Source organism: Pungitius pungitius, chromosome 1 (assembly GCF_949316345.1).
Source record: "Pungitius pungitius chromosome 1, fPunPun2.1, whole genome shotgun sequence".
NCBI lineage: Eukaryota > Metazoa > Chordata > Actinopteri > Perciformes > Gasterosteidae > Pungitius > Pungitius pungitius.
In genome coordinates, this window is record NC_084900.1 from 34217662 (window position 1) to 34239040 (window position 21379).

Sequence of the window (21379 nt, forward strand, 5' to 3'; positions counted from 1 at the left end):
GAATCCTTTGGTGACAATAGTTTTAATGAGGTCAGTGTTTTTTTTTTCGACACTTGCATGATATAGGTTTTCTCCATCAAAGTGCACCTCTTGGTGATTTTCTATTTTTGCAGGGATTTCAAAGAGCCAGCCAGGTTGCTGTGGTTACGAAAAAGGACGTCTGGGCCCACAGCTTTGCACAGGTAAGTGAAAAGCTTCAAAGATCCGTGGAAGTGGAGCGGAAACAGAACTATTGTTGTTTTCTCCAAACCCACAGCTTCGGCATCTTCTAATGAGACAATTAAAAATGATTTCTTGGACAGTAGAGGCAGGCCATCATATTGAATTATTGCAAATACTTTGAACTACAATGGCAGCGCTTTTTATGTTGATTAATTGGTCACACAGGGATCATTTAAAACATGAAAGGGGTTTATATATGGTGTATAATAATTAACAGTAGGATCAGTACATTTTACATCATTGTGGAATAAAACCGAACAAAATACACAACGTAATTCCATCGCTTCAGTGAATGTAATCAACACTTTTGCCTCATTGTCAGGTGATAGCTTTGCAGCAACCGCATCAATCTGTTTATAATTTCCCCATAAACCGCTTAGCTCTGAAAGCCACCTTACATTTTCTACATTTTTTCTATTAAATAGCAATTTAGTTGTCACCAGTGTAGCATAAAAACGCCTGAAAAACTCCATTTAGACCGTAATATACTGACATGGATCATGCAGCTTGATGCATGACTTGGTGTTTCTATTTGAATATCTATATTGACTATAGGATCTGTGTATGGTGATATATATATATATCTCCCCCCCCAGGGCATTTACCACTTTATACAATGTCAAGTTTAGCTCGCTTCTTTGCTGTCAATCAAAAAACACCACTTCATCAGGCACCAAAGGACACCAGCATCACTTGAAGAGAGGCGAGCCTGTCCGTCAAGCCATATAGAGATGTAAATCTTCTGCAGTGCTGAGGTGTGTTTGGAGTCCCGCTACACTCTGTGTGACCCTCTACTGTCACAGCAGGACTGTACTCTAGTTGCTAGCACATCTCAATTACCTAGATTGGGTTAGTCACACAGGTACAGCGACAGGTCATGGAAGAACAGTTCCCACATAATGATTTGCTGTTAATATTAGATTTCAGTCCCGGTGGGATTGTCACACTTAGAGCAGCCGGAGAAAATTACCTGCCAGCTTTCCGACAGGGAAGTGAGCTATATTTATTTATACCGTCTTTTTTTTCTTTTTCTTTTACACGTTGACATGCTTTTAAAGTGGTAATCATTCTGATGGAGATTTTCAGTCTTCAAACTGTAGCTTTGTGATAGATGAATGTTTCTGAAATGGTGACACGGTTTAGCAACTGCGGGTGTTTGCTGCTGAATGTGCTCTTGATTTGTTCTCTCATATTGATTATTCACTAGCAGCTCTCGCTGCCCAAACCTATGAAATTGTTTTTCTTTGGTCTATTCTCTTCTATAATACAGCTGCCTGCCCCGGGATTTATATTTAATGATCTTCCTCGCCTTGATATCATTTTGCTCACCCACGGAGAGAACTGTTGCATTGGAGGGAGGTTACTCCGATGTCTGAGCTTTACCCCAAAAATAAAGGCGGAAGAAATGTTTTTCCAGCTTGAATGTCAGCATAGAAACCCACAAGTACATAGTCAAAATGATCTTATCTATGACTGAAACAAATGATAAACATCCGTAGTTCTTTTGCCATCCTTGTTCCGGTATGTACTGTATATGAAGGGGAAAATGAGCTATTTAAAGAGGACCCGCCTTGACTTTTGCTTGAGTGCTGATGACAAGTTGGATATCTTAGATGCATAAAACTGCAGTTTTGACATGACTTCAAAAAGAGAAGCATACGGATGAGGTGGACCCTCTGCCAACAGAGAGACGAGGAAACAGATGGGTTTTACACAAACAGCACAAACATCAAGAACACTGAGTTAAAGAGCTTGGCAGTCTCACTTGACGAAACAGTGAGGAATGGAGGGGCTTTTAATGAGCATCTCTCCTGTGATGCAGAATGGGAAAAGACAAACGGTTAGCTCTTAAAGGAGCAGTTACAGTTGGTTGGCCCAGTGTGGTCGAGGCGATTTGTTTTACCAACATCTTGATGAGTGACTCTGGTCAATATGCATGCAGATTGGTAATAACAAGGAGAAATTAGATGGCCTTTTTTCAATTATCCAGTTGAACCAACAGCTCTGAGGCCAACACAAAAAGCTTGTTGTTGTTGATTTTTTTCAACGCTAACAGTTGGTGATCAGCCAACAGATGGCGCCAGATGTTTGAGAAGGGTCACAGTTCAGGAAGTGTGGAATTCGATAATAATAGTTTTTTCTAAATGCAAAGGTAACTAGTTGTGAGCAGCTAAAGCCTAAATACTTTCAATGAAGAATTTCAAGGCAAGACAGTGAAACTTGCTCATAACATATTCTGTACTAGCGCTGCAATTTATCTGAATCAAGGAATGTTCTAGTGTACGAAATGTAAAAATTTGAAAAACACCGTCTCCGAGCTAAATGAGCAACAGTCCAAAACCCAAATCTATTCAGGTCAAATGACGTGGAAGCAGCTTTTATACCCCTGTGAGAGGCAAGAACCAGGAAAGACTTTGTGTTATTCCACCAGCAAATTACTAGTGACTAATCGATTATCAGAATTTCTACCGTGTTTTTACTATGTTGCAGTCCTTCTGTCCAGAGATCCAAAGATATCTTCACACATCAGAAGCTGCAAACTGAAACAGTTAGGTATTCCCGCTTGACACACGTTTAAAATATTGAATCATCTAAATAATTTAGGTTTCTTTAGCAAGTTGTTCATAATAATTGACTCATCAATTTCTCTCTTAAGTGACATGTTTCTCGCTGTGTGAGTAAATAAAAGACACCAGTTGCCACTTGAAATGGAACAAACAATTTCCCCCTAATAATAATAATAATAATATAATAATAATTCCCTTCAATAATAATAGCTTTTTTGTTGTGCATCTTTATTCATGGTTTGTTTCAACAGTCAGATGCATATCTGCAGCTGTTTGTTGACCTTGTGGTGACCCCCCGCCTCACCACATCAGAAGGCCTGTTATCTCTCCTCTCAGACGGGTCGCTCAGAAGATGACGGCGTTCTCGGGTCAGCATCTTTGAAGTGAGTGTTGCACACTCACTTCCTGCAGGTTGCTTTGAATAATTGACTTGATATGCTCTGAGAGTGTGCGCGTGGCGACGGGAGGCTGTCGTCGTGCTGCAGGGATGTGAAAAGGCCACGGTCTCCTTCTCCTTCCGCTCAGAGCGGCTGTTGTTACACACACGCACGCACGCACACGCGCCGGGGGGGGGGGGTGATGTAATTGGATTGCATGGGTCCCCATTTTGAAGTCCATCGCCCTGTAATGACATCAGTTATTTCGTTTCGTCATAAAATCCGATGAGGGACATCGTCAGCCAGGGTAGTTTGGGTGAGCACATGAATGCTGATGCGCGCCCTGCGACGTGATCTGCAGCGGTGTGAGAACCAACGCTCTGCCGCGCTAACCTGCGATTTGACTTTGCACGAATGCAACCACACGCGGATCCAGACATGACCGTTTATTTGAGTTTCTCGCTCAGTGACGTAAGTCAGCACCGGCGTCCGTGACGGAAACAATGGCGATCGGTGCCTTCCCACCGCCGAGCCATGAGAGTGCAGCAAAGGGTCTTGTTTCTTGAGTCCTCGCTGGGCTCTGCCTGCTGTTTCATCATGCCGCCGCCGTGCTGCTGGAGGACACCGAAGGACACAAGCGATTGAATTCAAATGTTGTATATTCCCTGGAAACCAATCAAGAAAGGCGCCGGAATAATAATCCCCGTCCGCTGTCATGATTCGTTTTTCTAGTTCCATATTTTTCTCTGGCTTTTGAGTCACTAAGAAAGAGAAGTCTCAGCATAAAATCAATGTTCCATTAAAATGTAATGACCGGGAAGGGCTTGATAGTGGTGGAACAGATGCTTCTGCTTTTGATAACGCCGACGTCTCAGGAACTCTCATTCGAAGCCGTCGGGTCCTCTCACCGGAACCCTCAGACGCAGCCAGAGACAAAGGACATCGGCCTTTCTTTATGCCTTTATTAAGCGGCGAAATAAAAAGTGACTTAATTTACGGGTAAGGCTCATAAAATGCATCAAACATTGACAGAGGAGGCTAGACACAGGGCTACTCCAGACAGATTCCAGATTTCCAGTGTTTCTTATTATACACACATATATGTGTGTGTGTGTGTGTGTGTGTGTGTGTGTGCGTATTCCCAGTTTTACAAACAACATTTACGAATGAAAGTTTAGCACTTGAAAAGAAACAACAGTGAACTTGGAGGTTCCTTGTGCTATTGTTTTATTATTGTTGTTATGGTTGTCATTGTTAATAATTGCAGAACAAGATAAATCAAAACACCCCTCAGCAATCATGGCTTACGTTTCTTCATACTCAGCTGGGAGAGAGAGAGACACAGAGAGAGAGAGAGAGAGAGAGAGAGAGACACACAGAGAGAGAGACACAGAGAGAGACACAGAGAGAGAGAGAGACACACAGAGAGAGAGACACAGAGAGAGAGACACACAGAGAGAGAGACACACAGAGAGAGAGACACAGAGAGAGAGACACACAGAGAGAGAGACACACAGAGAGAGAGACACAGAGAGAGAGAGAGACACACAGAGAGAGAGACACAGAGAGAGAGAGAGAGAGAGAGACACAGAGAGAGAGAGAGAGAGAGAGAGAGAGACACAGAGACACAGAGAGAGAGAGAGACAGATAGAGACAGAGAGAGAGAGAATCTGTGGAAAATCTTAATCAGTTTTTTTTCTTCATTGAGGACCATATGGAAGGTTTCCAGCAGCCAACCATATGTTGAAGGCTTTTGTCATGTAGATCATACTTTTTGGCACTTTTTCATTGCGCAGCCAAGCCGGGCACATAAATAAAAGAAAACATAACAGCAAAATCATACGGAACATGATCAAATCTTTCAGAATACACAGAGTTTGAAGTTTTTTCGTCTGTTACTTTCAACAGATAGCTTTTTAATCAAGACACTCCCTGATTCATCTGGCCCCTCAGACTGCAATTGGTACCTGTAATTGTCTTTTCTTTGGGAAAAAAAAAACACATGGATATAAAAAGAGCAAATAAATGTCTACATGCATTGTCATATTATTGCTGTGATATATATACAAACATATTTACAAAAAGCATCAAAGAGGAACAATGTTTCCCTACATCTAAATTGAGAAGTTTGGAAGAATCCGATTGTGCTTTCCTTTGGAAAATGAACATTTCCTCTGAGGACGGTCTGTGGCGCTGCTGCCAGTTTTCGAAGCGTTGGGTACATTTCCAATTGATGTTTTTTAATGATCTCAATGCTTTTATCTGCCTCATTAAAACACAGACCTCTCCATATGAAGCTATTCAAAAAGAAGACTGAGCTCTATAGAAAGTACGGCATTAGTTCAATAATACAGCACCATGCAGAAGTGTTTGTTGATGGGGGGGACAGGTGGTCGGGAGGCCCTCACGCAGTGAGTCAGCCGCAGCACTTAGACGGCCATCGGCAGCAGAAACTGCTCCATTCCTTTTTTTTTTCTCCCCCTTTCAGTTTCTGTGTTCTGTTTCTTTTTCCTTTTTTTTTTTTTTTTTTTTGCGGCGAGCTCAGCATTACTGCGAACGTGTCATCCATTTGGAATATGCAAATAGCTGACAGCGCATTTGCCTGCTGGTGCTTGACCTTCCCCCCCTGGAGGTCGCTCACCGACTCAATTACGCTGCCTATCCGCAGTCTGTCTGCAAACACCTGTTATCCTCCCACACTGCACCGCCCTCCGCCAATCCCACCCCGGCACATCTCATCCCCGGCGCGTCTCCGTTTCGGATGCAGTTGGGATGGGATGGGGGACAGCCGGGCGCGCGGGGGGGGGGGGGGGGGGGGGAGTCAGGGATAAATGATGAGGGAGTTGGAAGTGCATTACGCCGCGTAGTATTATCACAACAATCTCGAAAACTTTCTCCACCAAGACAGTTCACGACAAGAGGCTCTCCATCAACGGGACGCAGTCGACCTTCGGATTCCATCCGCTTTGCTGTGTGTAACCGCACAGACTCGTTTGGGAGCAGTTGTAACTTTTTGTTAAGCGCTTCATTACATCAGTGACCTAAATTAGAATGATATTAATCCTGTTGTGTAACCTTCTAGCATTTCCGTCAAATCACACCTGCCTTTCAGCTGCCAGAAGTGATTTGTTTTCGCCTGGTTGCCACTGGATACAAGAGACAGTTGAAATAAGGATTATGTAACAGAATAGCAGCCTTTTCTAGTCGAATTAGCATCTGTTGCTATTTTGGACTCGCTGTATGAAGGATTGTTGCTCATAGTTATTGCATCACTGTTATTATTGCTTCTGCTCCGTTGAAACCTTGTTGTGAACAGATTACACCCACCTCTTTATACGACGCATCGTGGTATTTCTTTTTTATGCCGCTTTCTATGCGAATAACCCCGCTGGCCATTTCTGGCATTCATTTATTGCCTGAGATTTAAAGGCAAAAAGGGTCAGCAAGTCTTAAGGATGAGTCGAAAGGATGCAGCAGACTTTTGGAAAACAGTAAGCTGGAGAGTATTATTGGGTTTTGTTTTCATCGTTTATTTTTATTGCCCTAAATCGACTGAAAACAGGACAGCTGTGATTGTTATACATGTCAGTTGCTGTGTCAGTAAAGTTATTGCCACGAAAACAAAAGTTAATTCTGCATTCATTCGTTTGAAGTCTCCTAACACTGGTACTGTACATTGTTCCTCTTTAAAAAACTAAGTCCCACGGACTCTCTACAGTTTTCATGCATATAAACATTTTCTTTGAAGATCAGCAGCATCTTACAAGGTCAATGGATGTTCTCTTTTTTGAAATTATAAACAATAAATAAATACATGATCATTATCAAATAAGCAAGTCTTCAATAAATACACAAGGTGAATAAATAAATAAATAGATAAATAGGTAGAAATAAAGTATATACATGATAAATAGATGGTATGCATCTAAGCCGTGGGCGGAGCTTTGAGCGACATATAAAACAGACAAACAGAATCATTTGACTGTCGCTTTGTAACTGAGGGTGTGTGAGTCCATACCTTCACTCTGAGGTAACACTGGCGGAGGGGGAGCACCTCAAATAATGGGTGAAGATTGCTCTTCAGGACTGAACGATGCACCATGAAGGCCGCAGAGTTTATGCAAGCCACCATGGTGGAGGAAGAACAACGAGAGTTTTCATTGCTATAGACGAGTCAACCGCTCATGGCACTTATAACAATAGATCATTTGGTCTGGCTCCCAGTGTTTAGTCCAAGTCTGCACATCAGGGTGAGACTATGAATTTGATGTGTGAAAAACCTGTTCAACAGGCCCGGTAAATGTTTTAAAATCACTGCTCTTGCAGGATTGAATTGAATGACCTATGGCCTGTGATGGTGTACAGCTTCTTTAAATTAGCCTTTTTTTTTCTTCTAATACCCACAGTTACAAAGATGCTTTAGATCGACAAGGGATAATAAGCACAAAAAAATAAATTTAGAAAAATCAAATAGAAAAATAACATCCGTTGAATTGAAACATTGGTGTGAAAAAAGGGGGTTTGTCTTTTACCTTTTAAAATGATCTCCCTTTTTTGCAAATACTGTCATAGTTCACATTTTCATAAAAAGTTCATGTTGGCAGTTGCAAAAGAATTCAATTCTTAGCAAATAAAAAGCAGCATAAAAATACAAGAGGTCATTTTGTCTCTAAAAAACAAAAGAACACTGTTAGTCCTTTTTAATGTTTTTTTTTTCATTTTCTCATTACTATTTGCTATAAAATATCAGGAATCTAAATATTATTACTATTGATATCAATTTCATTATAGTCATTGATAAAAATTCACATGCCAGGCCTCATATATAATTGTGTGTATATGTGTGCACACGTGTGTACAGTGTGTGTGGGTGTGAGTGTGTGTGTGTGTGTGTGTGTGCGCGTTTGTGCCCGTGTGTCCATTTGCATACATGTGTGGTTGTAGGGGTGTGTGTGTGTGTGTGTGCTTACATGTACCCACGTCCGTGCGCACACATGTTGCTTAATTGTGTACAACTAGCATCTACTGTCTCTATTTGGGGGAAGGTTGTTTGATTGTATGTTTCTGTGGACGATTAGCTACTGTGCAGGGAAAAAAATCCAGCATCTTTTGAAATTGTCTTTGCCATAATCAGTTTCTTCACGTAATCTCAGTGAAAATATTGCTTTCTAAAAAAGGGGAAGAAAAAAGGCATGGAGGGCAGAGTGAACAGGGTTATTGGTTGCGAACCTACAACAGGGGTTCAAAATTTCGCTTCTTCCTTCGTGGGTTAGTTTTCGGATCCGGAGTCGTCCTCGTCCGCAGAGCCCTTGAAGCAAGCCGACTCGTAGTGCTTGTTCAGGTAGGACTTGAGAGCGAAGGTCTTATTGCAGCGCTTGCATCGGTAGTGCTTGAAGGCAGAGTGTGTTTGCATGTGGGCGCGGAGGTTTGAGCGGTCGGCAAAGGCTTTGCCACAGTGTGCGCAGGCAAAGGGCTTTTCCCCCGTGTGCGAGCGCATGTGACCTTGAAGGAGCCACGGTCGGCTGAAGGCCTTGCTGCACACGTTGCACTTGTGCTTGAGGTCGTGGGTGAGGATGTGCATGGCCAGCGCCGGCATGGACACGTACACCTTGTTGCAGGTGGGACACTTCCTGGCCATCTTGCTGTCCAGGCTGCGGTGCGTCTGCTTGTGTCTGCTGAGGTTGGAGGAGGTGGCGTAGGTCTTGCCGCACTCGTTGCAGGAGTGGCGAGCCGTGCCGGCGCCCCTCTCCTGGGCCCCGCCGTTGGCGCTGCTGCTCCTCGAGCCCCCCTCGCGACTCTCGCTGTCCCCCTTCCGCCTCGAGCGACCGTCGGAGATGAAGAAGGCATCCATGGTGTAACCCTCGGCCAGGGCCTCCGATTCACCACTGTAGAAGCCGCTGGCTGTCATGCCAGACTGGGGGCTGTCGGGTTGCTTCAGGTCGGGGTCGCAGTACTCCTCGCCGCCGCTCACCTGCGTGTAGAGGGGGTCGGACACCGGCGAAGCCAGCTTGTGCTCCATCTTCTTCTCGCCCTGGTATACAGATGGCGTGATGTAATCCTGGATGTAGCCTGAGTAAGAGACACACGCAAACACAGTTGGCCAGGGGTTGAGATGGATAAGGACACAGTGACATGCTGGTGATTGCATGATTATCATGTTGGATGATTGCCCTTGGTTAAAATTAGGGAAAGAGAGAGTGGCGGCACGGAGCTAATTGCATTTCTTTTTCCCCCCAGAACTCACACGTTGCAGACAATAGTGCAGCGATGCAGGAAAACATGACGCACGCAGCTGGGAAGGTTGCGATTTTTACAGTGAGGACGAGTGCTGGATAATAGCTCATCAAAGCAGTCTCCTGCGGAGGAAGGTGCATATTAAAGCACCCCTCGGATAGAGTGGTCTCATTCATTAGAGCTCCGTTTCTTCATTTAGGGTACGACAGTCCTCCCTGTGGCTCCTCTGTGGCCTGTCTCCATGTGTCCCGAACGAACGCTCATTCAATAACTCAAAATCTCAAGAAATACTTTTATTGTATTATATAAAAAACACAAAAAACAGGTGGCCTTTGTTTTGCAAACAAATGCATTTTTTAATAGTTTTGGACCAGTCATGAACTCACATCCTGCTGCTTCCATCCTGTGGGATTTCATGCTACGTTTAAGCATGATGCAGCAAAGCACAAAGCACCATGGGTGATTTAAATCGTACAGAGCATTGATTTCGGAGAGATATATTTTTGTTGGCATCATTCATGTCTTTCCTTTCCCTCCGACGCCAGCACAGCACCAGAGCTTGCTGGCAGCTAAATGCATCCAAATAGAATTCAATACATTTGTATGCTCCTAGGAGCTGAATTAATGCTGAATGCAGTTACCTCCAGGGTTGATATTCTATCAGTTGATCTGACGAGTGAAATTATAATAGGGGCTGAAATTCCTTTCCTGGGAGAAATAGTGCATAAGTGCAGAAAAAAAAAATACCCAAGCAGTGTGTGCAGCAAGCGGTGGAAATTAGGTATTGACTGCTTTTTAATGAAATTCAAAGTTTTTGGACCAATCAATAGGCTATCATATGTAAAACAGTGCAGCTGCTAGAAAAGATAGAAATACTGCGAGGAACAGACCAAGTATCTGCGACACACAATAGTTTATTGAGCCCAGTGCGCTCGAGGCCTCATAATGGGAGACACGTGGCTCGTGAAGAGGGGTCGCCGCAGCCAGCTCACTGGAGGGCCTCCAAGGAACAGGCACATTAAGAAATGCGTTCAAGTGGCCTCTCACTGCGGCGTCTCCATTCCTGAGGGTCTCCCCCCGTTCACACGGCCACTCTGTCAAAGAGGGAACACCGGGTCTGTGCGCTCGCTATTATGCCGCACCGCGTGGGTCCACCGTTTCAAAACTGCGCAGATGGCGCGAGAGCGCAGCACTTCCTTTTTCAAAAAAGGTTTGCGTATTCATCTTTATGTTTCTAAATTCATACGATCACAATCACGCGCGCAACATGCTGCAGCTTCCCAGCTGCAGCCACCTGTTTTGCGGCCACCGAAAGGGCCCACCGCACCGTCTACGACAACGTGCCCCCCCCCCCGATTTCCTGCTACCGAACACACTGTACCACGGGGAGCAGAGTTGTTTACTATATTTCAATTACCCAAGGTCAGACACGGAGCTCATCACTCAGGACGCGCGCTGTATCAGCCTTTCCAGCTCACAGGCGGGTTTCTCTCATGCAAAGTAAGCATGTAATTAATGGAGCCTCTCAGCCAGCCCTCATTGTTGTTCGACAGACACTCCAGTCAAATGTCTCCACAATGGGGGGAAAGTAAATCTCCTGCACGGCAGAAGTGCTGATGTGAGGTATTTCAGCCTCACTGTGAATTCTTTTATTTTCCCTATCCTTCTTCTTTTTTTTTTTTTGGAGGACTCAGCACGAAAGGATTCTTTTGTTCAAATGAAATGCCTTTTGTCAACACCTGCGTAGTGCCTTATCGTGCTTTGCTTCTTATTAATGTAACCCTTATTTTTCATGGTGTTGAACAAAAGATTGGGGAACAATAGAGAGTGAAAATAATGACATACTTTAGTATGATTTATTAATGAAGCAAGATGGTGCAGCAGGAAATCTAAATCAGACGTTGCTAAATAGTCCATTTAAATACATTAAAAAAAATTATGTTTTCATTTCTTAATACCGTAGATTAGTTATCTCCAATTTAGCAAAGCGTTCTACTTCACAAACCAGCCCAGACATTTTTAATACCACTAATCCTGATCCACCCAAAATTCAGCGAAACCTTGTTATCGCGCGGTTGAATAACAGGTGGGCATCATCTCAGCATTTAGCTGTGGCCCCAGAGAAGCCCCCCTCTCTCTCTCTCTCTCTCTCTCTCTCCGTGCCAACGCATCCCCAACAAATCACAACAAAGACACACATATGGACCTTTAAACGTGGCCACAAAATGGAAGCTCAAAGCGGAGCGTTAAAGTGAAGGTCGCTGCGGCCGGCCCGCCGTGTGTTGACGACAGTGCAGCTATGTGACTTTCGCCGTGTTTACTGTACAACCTCCCCCGTCACGTGACCAGCCTCGCTTGCTGCCCCAAGCACTTTTGTCTGTCTTTTTCTCTCCTTTGCTCCGCCGTCCCTTCAGCCCAGCTTCCCCGCCTCCCCCCCGGCGCTACTGTACAGCGCGTTGACGTCTCCCTGTGGCGGCGATAGGCCTGCGCGGCTGAAACTCGAACCCCCCCTGCTAGTTTTCAAATGCCCGGAAGGAAGAGGAAGATGTAGCGGAGCGATGGGGGTGGGGAAACTGTGCATGCTCCATTTGGATGAGGAAGAGGGGGGCAAGGGAGGATCGGACCATGATGGGAACTCAAGGACAATAACAGCTAAGGACAAATGCATCATCCGATACTCATCTCTCATATTCATGAATTTTTTAGTCCACGTGATGACCAGATATAGTCAGCCCAAGTGCGCTCAGCCAACACGGGGTTGGTGCAGTCACACAAACACGTAACTGCTTCTCCCGCTTATACACACGCGTTTGTTTCCCTATTTACATAAGCTAATCCGTGGCTGTGACCTGAATTGTGTCTGTCCTTCACTGGAGTCAAAAAACAAAAGTCTGGGAGCAGGGGGATGGGGGTGGGGGTGCCACCGGAGAGGATTATTCAGGATACCGATGCAGAAATCAGCCGGCTGCGTGCAACATCTCACATTAATTTACACACTACGAGGGAATTTAAAAAACAAAATTAAAAAAAAAACCTACGTCGACACAAAAGCAAAATGCCATCTGGGCTGAGTGTGGAAATGTCCGGTGTGCTGAAATGAGCACCTGGAGCTGTCTACAGGAAAGCACAGAGCGGAGGCACGTCAACTCACCATTCTCGCTGAGACGGACGCCGAGGCTGGTCACCGAGTCTGTGATGGAGCGTGCAAAAGTGAACGAGTCGTCCAGGTGGTGGTGGTGGTGGTGGTGGTGGTGATGATGGGAAGTGGCCACATTGGACGAAGAGAAATCATCAAGCTTGATCTTCTTCACCAAAAATGAGCGTGGCATGTTTCAATGGGTAAAAACACAGAGCTGAGAAAAACGCATGAGAAAAAAAAAAAAAAAAGGAAAGACCCTCTGAAGGAAGCACACGAGCAGATCTGTCTTGACGGTAATCCTCGCGGTTAATGTGGAGACAACGGCCAAAAAACATAAGATAAGAAAGAAAATGGAAACCAGCGGAGAACAAGGCTGACGGCAAATGCTGTGTGATACTCTCTGGCTCCCCTCAGCTTTCCCCCCCCCTCCTCCTCCTCCCCGAAAAATGAAAAAAATGAAAAAAATAAAAGCGATCCTGTTCAGCACTGGATAGCTCCTGTGATGCGGCAGGCTTAAGGGACCAGTGAGGAAGAGAAGAGATGGAGACAGACACAGAGAGAGGAGGGAGAGAGAGAGAGAGTGTCAGACTAGCTGAGATCAGCAATCACGCCGGCCTTTATATGGGGCACAGGCAGGGGGAGATCAGGTGGTGCTGCGAAATGGAGCTGCTTAGCTTTAATCCATCAAATGTCCCCGGGGACACACATCAAATTACTACTGAACCGTCTGGGCATTCGCACACAGACAGAGGGGGAAAGAACACAGAAAGACCCCCGCTGCCCCCACCGCTGCCCCCGTCCCCGTCCCCGTCCCCCTCCCACCCCTAGCCCCCTCTTCCCCTTCCCCTCCTCCCTCTCTCGCCCCGCTTATGCTCCATGCTCGGAGGAGGAGTGAAAGACGAGGGCAGACAATGGAGACGTGGATGAGAGCACACTCGGGGTGTCCATGCCCCCCCCCCCTGCCCTCCTCCTCTATTGTTTTCAGATGAAGTGTCACAGTTTATGTTTGCCTTGTACAGGCGCTGCCTCCCTCGTGTCACCTCTGTTACCTCAAACAGCCTCGAAGGCGTCCGTCCCCCCGGTCACGCCGCTCCGTGCAGACGGGGGAGGTCATCCTGGACCTCTTTGCTTCTCTTTTTCTTTTCTTTTCAAAGGCGCGCTGGATTCCGGCAGTGTTGACGATCAGGCTTTGGAGGGGGGGGGGGGGAGGAGTGCTGGCGCTGCACTGCTCAGCTTGTTCTCGCTCCCTCCCCATTACCGCTGCACAGATGTGCGTCCTGCCATGCGTGGCAGTGAATTATCTGATTAATTAATTACATCTTTTTTGATTAGGGTGAAATCTAGAATTAGATCCGTGCCCGAAATATTGGCTGGATGTATTTGGGTTGGTTTGGTTTGCGTGGACTCGTTGGCTCGCTCTTCTGATGTTAAATTATACATCATATTTACACCATAAGAGCTCAGCATCCACTTATCGCTTGTTACAATCCATTCGATTCAATACATACATTGGTTTAGGAAGGAACTGTAATCTGGTGGTGGTGGTGGGGAAAGGCAGCAGTGAAACGCAGACTCTGTACCTGTTTGATTCCATATCAACAGGAAACACTTGTTTGATTAGTTAAAGGCTCACAACAGTATATGTACTGATTATAAAATGAGATTGCTTCTATTTCGGACACATCACACATGATATCAGTGGAGGAAGGTCAGGCTTCACAAAGAAGTGTGGATCTATTTGTTTTCTTATCCTGTTTTTAGCCCCATGTGTTGTTTTTAGATTACTTTGTCATGTGCATCCAAAATGTATTAAAATTGCCATCAAATGAAATAGACAGAAATCCAATAAATCATCCCGTGGGTCAAGCTGTAACCAGAGTGCACCAATTAGCGGATCAATTTTCAAAATGATTGGCGATATAATCTACAAATCCATTGTTACAACATTGTTAACACTTTGCTTTCATTTATTTTCACTTGGTGTACCTCTGCGTTTGTAGTGCTGGGAGATGAGTCGACCACCTGTGGATTCACTGCGTGACGACTCATCCCCTCTCATGACAGGTCGAACACTTCTGGCATTTTGTTGATCGGCGGCCTTCCTTTTGAGCGCTGAAGGGGGCCGTAGATCCCGGCAGACGTTTAGGGCCCCCCCCTCCCCCCCCCGGGTCGCTTTAAATCCTCGCCGACGGTGACCCTGCAGCTCGGACGCGGCGGCTTTCTGGACGGGAAGTTGTTAAATCAGAGCGGTGGGGATTTATCACACGCGTGTGATTGTACATTACAGCGCGAGTTCACGTTGCTGTCAGCGAGCCAGAGGACAAGGACAAGAAAGGTCGGGGGGCGGGGGAGGGTCAGCGGGAGAAACGATGCGCTTTATCTGTGGTGAAATGTCTATTTTAATAAACACTCTGTCGGATGAGTCAGCTTGGGATGGGAGTTTTTTAATCAATTCCAACTCTTTAATCATCTAATTGCACCACCCCGATAAGTCACTCTTCCAGCCTTCAACGTTAGCTTCTGATGTTAACATCACGATTTGTTGGCGACATCAATTCTTTTGTTGATGTTTTTTTTCTTCCGCAAAGCGGGGGAGGTTTAAATGAGCTCCCGTTGACCTTTTCTGCTGCTTTCTTATAACCGAATGTCTCCAGATCTCTCATCATTGTGCTCTTTGAGCAGTGCGGCGTCTGCCAATTGTTGTATCCCTCAACAAATCAATTGACTAATCGTCTCATAGTGTGACACTTTGTTTCAATTCATGTTTTCCGAAACTCTGCTGTTGGAATTATTAGAAAATTCATGAATAATCTGCTCATGAGCTATTGCAGCGTTGCCCTGCGTATGACGTTCACTGATAAAAGGAAGAACTGTGCAACAAGTCAGCCACAGGTTAGAGGTGAATTGAAACAAAAGCGCTGTGATTGAAACGTCTCTTAAGGCCAATTGCTTCTTCCTCTTCCTCCTCCTCCTCCTCCTCCAGTCCACTTATGCCCCCCCCCCATGGCCTCTGACATGTGGTCACTGCCTCAGGACGTTACCATAGCGACCAACCCCCTCGGGCTGGAGGAATGGTTTTTACTCGGCGGTGCAGAGGCAGGAGCTGCGCTCCGTTCAGCAGGAGGGGGCCTCATCAACATCCTGTATGGCCCTCCAGGGTTTATGGAACCGACCCGACCGGCCCCCACCAAGGGGCCAGTTGATTCGTTCCCTCTCACACTGAGCTATCCGCATGGAGACGTACAGTATTACCTCCCTTTACAGGCACATGAAGTCTGTTTAATCATTACATTTACAGGCTAATTCAGACACCCGGCCTGAGAGAAGAAGTGAGAATTACCAAACAGAAAATGTTATTTTCACTCGGACTGTGGCGCATCATGACGTGAAACCGCAGCGCCTGACTCTTGGTGCTGCTTATATAACGTTACTTTGGGCTTGTTGGCCTAGGTGAGGAGATGCTAAGAGTCCATTAGGCAAAGCCATCTATAATTTACCTCACTCTTGCTTACTGGGTCACTTCAATGAGGCTTTTTTTTCTTTTGGTTGTATGCTGCTGCTGCTGCTGCTGCTGCTGGACACCGCTGTGCTCTTCAGAAAGACAAGAGCGGCTGCTTATTAAACACCTAAAAATAGAACATGAACACACCCTGGATGCAACAAGTATCTGTTGAAGAACATTCCTACTTAAACCTATGTTGTGGCAGCTAGCGTGCATGTGGTTTCTACACAGAAACCAATCACACATGGATCAGTAAAGAAGGTCGAGAAACGAATATTTGTCCATGGGGGGCCCGACTGGAGAGCCGTCCTGTATCTAATGCTGTTTGGCAGACAGTTCAGTGCATCACTCATGCCCTATTTGGCTTGTGTCTGCCGGTTGTCCTGCATGCATCTCGGAGCGTGTGTGCATTTGTTGTCCATGGGCAACTGTTCAGTAAATAGGGCAATTAAGTGTGAAAAGCAGAAAGGAGCTAGCATGTTCCTATCTCTTTGGTGGGGGAGATAATTTATGCTAATAACATCTCTACCGCTCAAGCTGCCCAAAAATGATAGCAGACCCTTTTGGCTTCAGAAGAATCTTTTCATCCTCTTGTAGAAAAGGGAGAGGAGAAAAAAAAAAGTGGTTTCTCGACACCTTGCAAATAAGACAGCTGTGTGGCAGTGAATGAATCCCCCCCCCCCACCCCTCCTCGCCTTTCATCTCTAGATGATAATCTTTTCTCCTTCACTGTCTTGTATGGTGCATGTTTGTTCTTCATTTAGCCTGTGGAATACTTGAACCTCCCCCCCCCCCCCCCCCTCCTCCTCTCTTTTATAGCCTCACACCCTGCACACATCTATCATCGCTTTCCCTCCAAGAGTCGTCACAGGAAGTAGCAGCACGCGTAAATGTATTACAGCAAATAGTCTCCCATGAGTGGGGGATGTTTCTTAATAACACTTGAGGAGAAACCTGAGTTCTTGTATGATGGCATAAATTGCTCCGTGACACTGAAGGCACGGAGGCTTTGGGTGGCTGCGAGGAGCAGGGCCCGTGACGGCAGATCAATAAATAACCTTCAGTGAAAGTGGCAGCAATGAAGGCGTCGGCCGCCATGGAACGGATGTGTCCGTGCACACACGGAGGTCCCATCACAACGTGGCTCTACAGTTTGAGACATTGGGTAGAAACAGGGGGACGGAGTGGCTCTTTGGAAATTAAGGAAAAATTCCTCGCTGACACCTTTCTTGGAGCTGTGACCGCAGTTGTGAAGCAAGATTGCTTGCTAGAGAGAGTGTGTGTGTGTGTGTGTGTGTGTGTGTGTCCACCTGATGAATGTTAAGTCTAATATTCAGTTTTCTGTCTCCCACAACATTTTATGACAAAAGGCAGTAAAGCTCTGAAGGGACGGGGTGGGCTGCAGATTCAAACAAAAATCTAAATTAAATTCATCAATAATCGCTTGTTGTGCTAAACACAAACCACACAGAGTCCTGCCGTGTGTCCTCCCGCAGCGTAATTAACTCTTTGTTTGTTCTTTGTACACTGCTAATAAACTGTCCCTTTGCTAATCCTACTGCTGTTTTCCATTACAATGCTTAACTTTTCCCATTAACAAGGAATATTTTGGTTTCTTGGCTCTATTATTGTCTCCCAAACGTTATTTTCTGTTTCAAAAGGAAGCTGAAATCATTTCATTCACTGCCAGAGACACACAGTTTAGTGCGTTCCCAGTAATACACTTTTATGTTCCATCGCTGTAATTAAACCTTTACTACAACAGTCATCATCGCACCTTGCTCTGATTTATCGAGGAATAATTGTTCCGATAATCTTAGTCCAAATGAATCGGGTTAATTAATCACCGCTGTGTCCTCGCCCCCCTCGCCTTCTCGAATAAAGGCATTGTAAGACTTTTTCACATTATGTTCCATCACGAAGGTCAGAGCGCCGGGTAATAGACTGTCATTTCCAATTTGTACCTCCACGCAAAGGAAGAGCAAACGCATTAGTGCGATGGTATCAGCCCGTTTAAAACGAGGCACCACGCGGGCAGATCGGGCTGCAAAACAATGAAATACCCGCTGCTCATTTTTCCCCTTTTTTGGGGGGGGGGGGGGTCATATATTCACCACACCTGTTTGCTGCCGAGGCGGCCGACTTGTCCCCGAGAAATAAAAGACATCTGCAACCAAACAAATGCTCCGCCAGGCGACGTCGAGACGGGCATTTTTTTACTCTTATGTGGTTTTTTTCCCCTGCCAGCGCGTGTCGGGGAGAGAGGTGAGATCAATTTCCACCGGATTAGGCTGCCTGGAGAAAATGATTGCTTTTTCTAATACTTAGTAACAATTTTTCAATTTCCTGTGGTCTTTGTTACTCTCAACATTTTTGCAAATGAGCAAAACAGAGGCAAGCGGCGTTGCTGCTCGGCGAACTTCACCTTGGGACCAAGCGTCATTTGCATATATATTGAGAGCATACGTTTTTGGTTTATAATAGTCACCATTGTGGGGTGGGGGTGGGGGAACTGGGGCCGGCTGGCAGGCATTCTGTCACCTGTTATGGGGCCCTTGTCCGTGAACATCCCTGGGAGAGAGGAAAGCAGGCGATAATTAAGGTGCTGCTTCCCAACCGGTGTTGCTCTCTGCCTCCACGCATTGTCTCGCTTGTTTCTCCTCAGATTTAAAACCAAAGCGTCGCAGGGCGCGTCTCTGTCCTCCCGAGCTCCCGGTGGTTTTCAGGAAGCTGCCGAATTCAGCGAAAAATGAAACGGATCCATCGGGCACGGCGCTGATCCGGCGGTGATTACAGCGTGATCCTGATGCTGTTAAATCCACGCGTTCCGCTCTCCGCGCATTCCCAGCGTGCAGGGGCCTAACCGGAGGGGATGCAGTGCAGATGGTCACGTGACAAATGGCTTTATTGCCCCGTTATGGAGATTTGAATCATAATTGAGTGTCCCCACCGTGATGTGAGCACTTGGTATGACTCACAGTGAGTCTCCTGCAAGAGGACAGATGAGCTCTGTTGCTTCTGCTTCAAGCCGCCGCAGCAGTGTTTGGATTTCACATCGAATCTCTTTGAAAGTGCTCTCAGTATTGTCCATTCGCTCAGAATGGTTGTGCAAGATTTACGTCGAGATAAAAGGGAAATAATTACCAGGGGGAAAAACAGTTTGAACGCAGAACGGAAAATCCCACCCCAGAGAAACCAAAGACACCCACTGTTTTTATTTCAGCAATCCGTTTCACCGGCCATTTAAAGCCGAATAAGAAGCGATGCGAGCATGCACATTTGCACACTGATGCATGTGCGCCACGCATCACTGCTTCTGTGTGTGTGTGTGTGTGTGTGTGTGTGTGTGCTGGGCGCTTTTCAAAGGGCATGCTTTTGTGCAGGCACAGATGATGCAGCTGGCAGAAGCATGACTATCGCTGGGAGCACGCCCACGTTGGCACACTTACAGAAAGCTCCCGGGTCACCGTGCACGCGGGCTGCATGAAGGCCGCCCGCCCGCCCGTCTGCTGTCTGGCCCGCGCACAGCGGCTGGGATGTCTACAACTAAAATGATCAACTGATTGGTGGCCACAAGAGGAACATGCGACTATTTTGAGTTTGGAGTCATTTTTCTTTTTTCTTTTTTGTAATTCGGAATTCCCTCTTTGTAATAATTGTCGTCTATAAATATCGTCTATGAGAACAAGCCGGCTTTCCTGAGATAAGGAGGACAACCAGTTGATGAATCGAGTGTTTTGTCAGACTGAAGGTTTATATACATTTGCAGGTGCAGACAATTATTTCCCATAAAGCATCATTTTCTGTGAGGTGAGAGTGTTTTTTAGAGCGAGCGTCACTTTGACAACATGCAGAACATGCTGTACGGGGCAGGATCGTCGCACACATCACACACACAAAGACTGTTGGTAGGTTTCCCTTTTTTGTTATCCTGAGCTTCCTCCAAACGAAACACTGTCATTTTAAACAGGATCAATCATGTTTCCTGAGTAATGGTAGCTCCATTTATTCAGTAATTGCCTGATAAATTAACCGGCGCAGACACCTGTCAAAACAGCAGACAATCTCTGTGAATCCACCTCCCAACAGGCTCGTCTTGGTGGGCTAAGTTGGTAATGACAACTCCCCAAGTCTGTCCCCTCAGGCTGAAGGATGAGAGCGCCATAGAGTTCGCTTTCCCCATCCGTCCCTATTAGGATAATGCATCAAATAGACATTTTAATTTGAAGTTCATTTTCTCCTCAAGGCTCTGTAAATGTCTGCGAGCGCATGTGGGAAGAGATAACCTTTCTTTGCGCCATGTGATCTTTTTATTTATGTGTCCTAATGAAATGTTCACTTCTCATTTACCACAGTTTGGGAGATTCCAGTGGCTCTTTAGAAACTAGGCAGCTTCCAAATGAAAAAAAAAAGAAGAAAAACCCCAAATAAATCCTGATGTTTCATTCACAGAGCTCCTCCGCAGATGACTCATTGATTTCCACAAACAGACCAAATTGCCAGGAGTGGTACACTCCAGTGCGACTCTGAGGAAACCTCATCACTCAGCAGTTATATTGTTGTGCACCGGGCGACCTCCTTTTTTTCTTCTTTTTTTTTCTCCCTCTCTCTCTCTTTCCGAACCCAGGCAATGTGAGGATAACGTGCGTGAAATGAGCGGCGCTTGCCCGCCAGCGGTGCCTGAGCCCTCGCAGGGCCCCCGACAACCTGCCCGCGCTCAGCTGTTCCCGCCACGCTTGACCGCACGTGGCTAATAAACAGACCTGTCCTTATCGCTGGAACTCCATTAACGGCGGTCGCGGTCACCTGAATCCCTCGCCGCGGCGACAGCGAATTACAAGGCAAATGTAATGGGTTTTGCTATATTGCCACACACCCAGATAGTGAATTACACCCAAAGGCCTGATGTTATTACATGTCCCCGGGACGCCGCCTCTGTGTTTTATGATGACTACAGTGAAAACCAGGTCAGCGCTCAAATTGTCATGGTCTTTGCCTCCAATGCTCCACTTCTATCCGTCACGTCCATTCAAAGGGGGCGGGGGGGGGGGGGGGGGGGGGGGGACACAAAGGCGCGCAGCAGGTCGCACACTTCACACGTCGGGCCACTTGAGACGAGTGTGTCACGCAGACGCCGAGCCGCTCTCCTCACGACAATCGGTGTGAGACAACAGCTTGTTGAAAGAGACACAAAAGCGAAAGCGACTCATCGGGGGACCCGAGGGTGCAACCTGACGACAGGAAGGGCGAAGAAACGGCGTTTGTATAGGCAAGCTTGGATATTGTAAAGAAATTAACAATTTTAAACGGTTCAAAGCCAATAAAAGGGAAAACTGCA

The 21379-nt window shown here is 46.1% G+C and overlaps 1 protein-coding gene across 1 annotated transcript; it reads right to left on the reverse strand.

Moving 5' to 3' along the window:
- Positions 1–5985: 5985 nt before the first annotated feature.
- scrt2 (scratch family zinc finger 2) lies at positions 5986–13251 on the reverse strand. Its single transcript, XM_037480757.2, has 2 exons — positions 12552–13251; positions 5986–9235 (listed from the first exon to the last, which is right to left on the reverse strand). The coding sequence occupies exons 1-2, from the start codon at positions 12727–12729 to the stop codon at positions 8436–8438; spliced, it is 978 nt and encodes a 325-aa protein (XP_037336654.2). The 5' UTR covers positions 12730–13251; the 3' UTR covers positions 5986–8435.
- Between the last annotated feature and the right edge of the window lie 8128 nt (positions 13252–21379).